This window comes from Crocuta crocuta, unplaced genomic scaffold (genome assembly GCF_008692635.1).
Source record: "Crocuta crocuta isolate KB4526 unplaced genomic scaffold, BGI_CrCroc_1.0 scaffold506, whole genome shotgun sequence".
Classification (NCBI taxonomy): Eukaryota; Metazoa; Chordata; class Mammalia; order Carnivora; family Hyaenidae; genus Crocuta; species Crocuta crocuta.
Window position 1 is genome coordinate 1,335,531 of NW_027528991.1, and position 1,852 is coordinate 1,337,382.

The 1,852-nt window shown below is 64.7% G+C and overlaps 1 protein-coding gene across 1 annotated transcript in view; it reads right to left on the minus strand.

Moving 5' to 3' along the window:
- SMOC2 (SPARC related modular calcium binding 2) overlaps positions 1 to 1,852 on the minus strand; it is a 117,382-nt gene that overhangs the window by 10,038 nt on the left and 105,492 nt on the right. Inside the window, 1 exon segment of the mRNA XM_077757381.1 lies at positions 754 to 850. Within this exon segment, the coding sequence (XP_077613507.1) occupies positions 754 to 850 (97 nt within the window).

Genomic DNA, 1,852 nt, shown 5'->3' on the forward strand with positions numbered 1-1,852 from the left:
CCGGGCCCCCGCCGGCCGCCAGAGCAACGCCCCCCCGACTTCCCGGCCACCGTGGGCGGCGGCAGTGCCAACAACGCCCCGGACTGCACACCTGAAACGGTAAACCTCATGCTGGCATCTCGTACGGATTTCTCTACAGTAGACACAGGCTATTCTGAAAACCTGAAATCAACCATTTTAATTCAAAGTAGTAAAATCCACTCGATGGCTCTGAAAAGCAGTTCCAAGGCGAAGCCGGGGGAACCGGGGCCCGGCTTTCCGTTCCTCTCCCTCCTCCCACCCAGCACGCCTGGCGCCGCCACCCAAATCCCAGCTTCCGGCCCCCCCGCCGGGCCACGCGGCCGGGCCGCTTTGTCGCGTCGCCGGGAAAGCTCGCGGGACGGAGCCCTCCGGACACGTGGGGCAACAGGAAGTCTGCGAGGGGACCCCTTTCCTGGGGGTCCCGCAGGCTCCGCCCCTCCGTTCCCTTGAGCCCGCAGGGTTCCTCCTTCTCCGTTCCCACGAGGGGCCCCCTCCGTTCCCGCGGCGTCTCCCCTCCGTTCCCGGGAGCCCCGTGGGGTCCTCCTAAGCCGACCACGTCTGGGGAGGGAACCCCTTTCCTGGGGGCCCCGCGGGGTCCTCCTAAGCCGACCACGTCTGGGGAGGGGGCTCCCAAGCTGACCACGCCTCGGATGCCTCGCCGCCGCACCAGCTTCTAGCCGGCGGGTCACCGGGTCTTCTCGGACCCGCGCTCCGTCGTCAAGTGCCGCGTACCTGCCCGAGGAGGGGTCGGACACGGCGTGCACCATGTCGGTGGACAGCGCGTCCAGAATGCTCGTCAGAAACTCATTCTTTTTGGCACCAGGACAACCTAAAAAAAAGAAAGTATTTTTCTTTCATATTTCACAGAACCCACAGAGTAGAAGATATCTTTCTCTGTAATGAAATGTTTACTTTTTGGCAATTAGTATGTTGGGGTGCCTCAGTGTCAGTGAGCTCACGTGACCCCTCATTTGAGCACTGCAACAGGTACTGTGTTGGGTCCTAGTTACCCTAAACGACGGCATCTGACATCTAAATCTCTCCCGGGACGAAGCGGTTTCAGCTGTGAGGACAGCGGCTCTCGGGCGGCGCCGTTCCTGCCAACGCCACGCACGACGTCCCTGCGGCCGGGACGCGTCAGGAAACGCACGAGGTCGCTGCAGGGGGCGCGCAGCCGCAGGCCTGCACGGGGGAGACCGCACGGGCGCACAGTGCGGGAGCTGACAGCTCGGCCCCTACAATCTACTCCCCTGCGGCAGCCCCTCTTCCAGCCGCACCCGCCCGGCCCCCGCCCCACCCTGCAGCACTGCGCCCCAGCGGCCCGGGACGGGGGCAAGGGCCGCCTGGCGGGTCCTTTCTGGGCTCTAGAGCCGCAGAAGCCTCGCGTGGGGCAGGGCCGGGGCGAGGGGCATGGGGTGGACGGCGGTGCCTCGTGAGGGAAGGCGAGTCACTCAAAGCCCAACATGTTACGCACTTAAATACACTCGGGTTTTCCTAAATTTCCCTTCCACGCCTGAGGTGGGGTTATCTCTGCACAAGTACGCGTCGGCCGCGTACCGCAGGCATCCGTGCAGGCCGGTTTCCCCCCCGTTGTGTACACGGGTCCCAGAAGAGATGGGGGTCCTCACGGTGGGGGGGGGTGGTTAACAGTGAACAAAGCCGTGTTATCCCCCTTTGACAGAACCGAGAACTTAGATCCTACTCCGCAGGGACACGCGCACCGTAACCATCTGCTCAGCACTTCCTCCGGGGGCTGCGGGTGGGGCGCAGGCGGCCGGGAGCCGGGGAGCCTCGCAGGCCCCGCGCTCGGCTGGGAGGACCGGAGCCACCG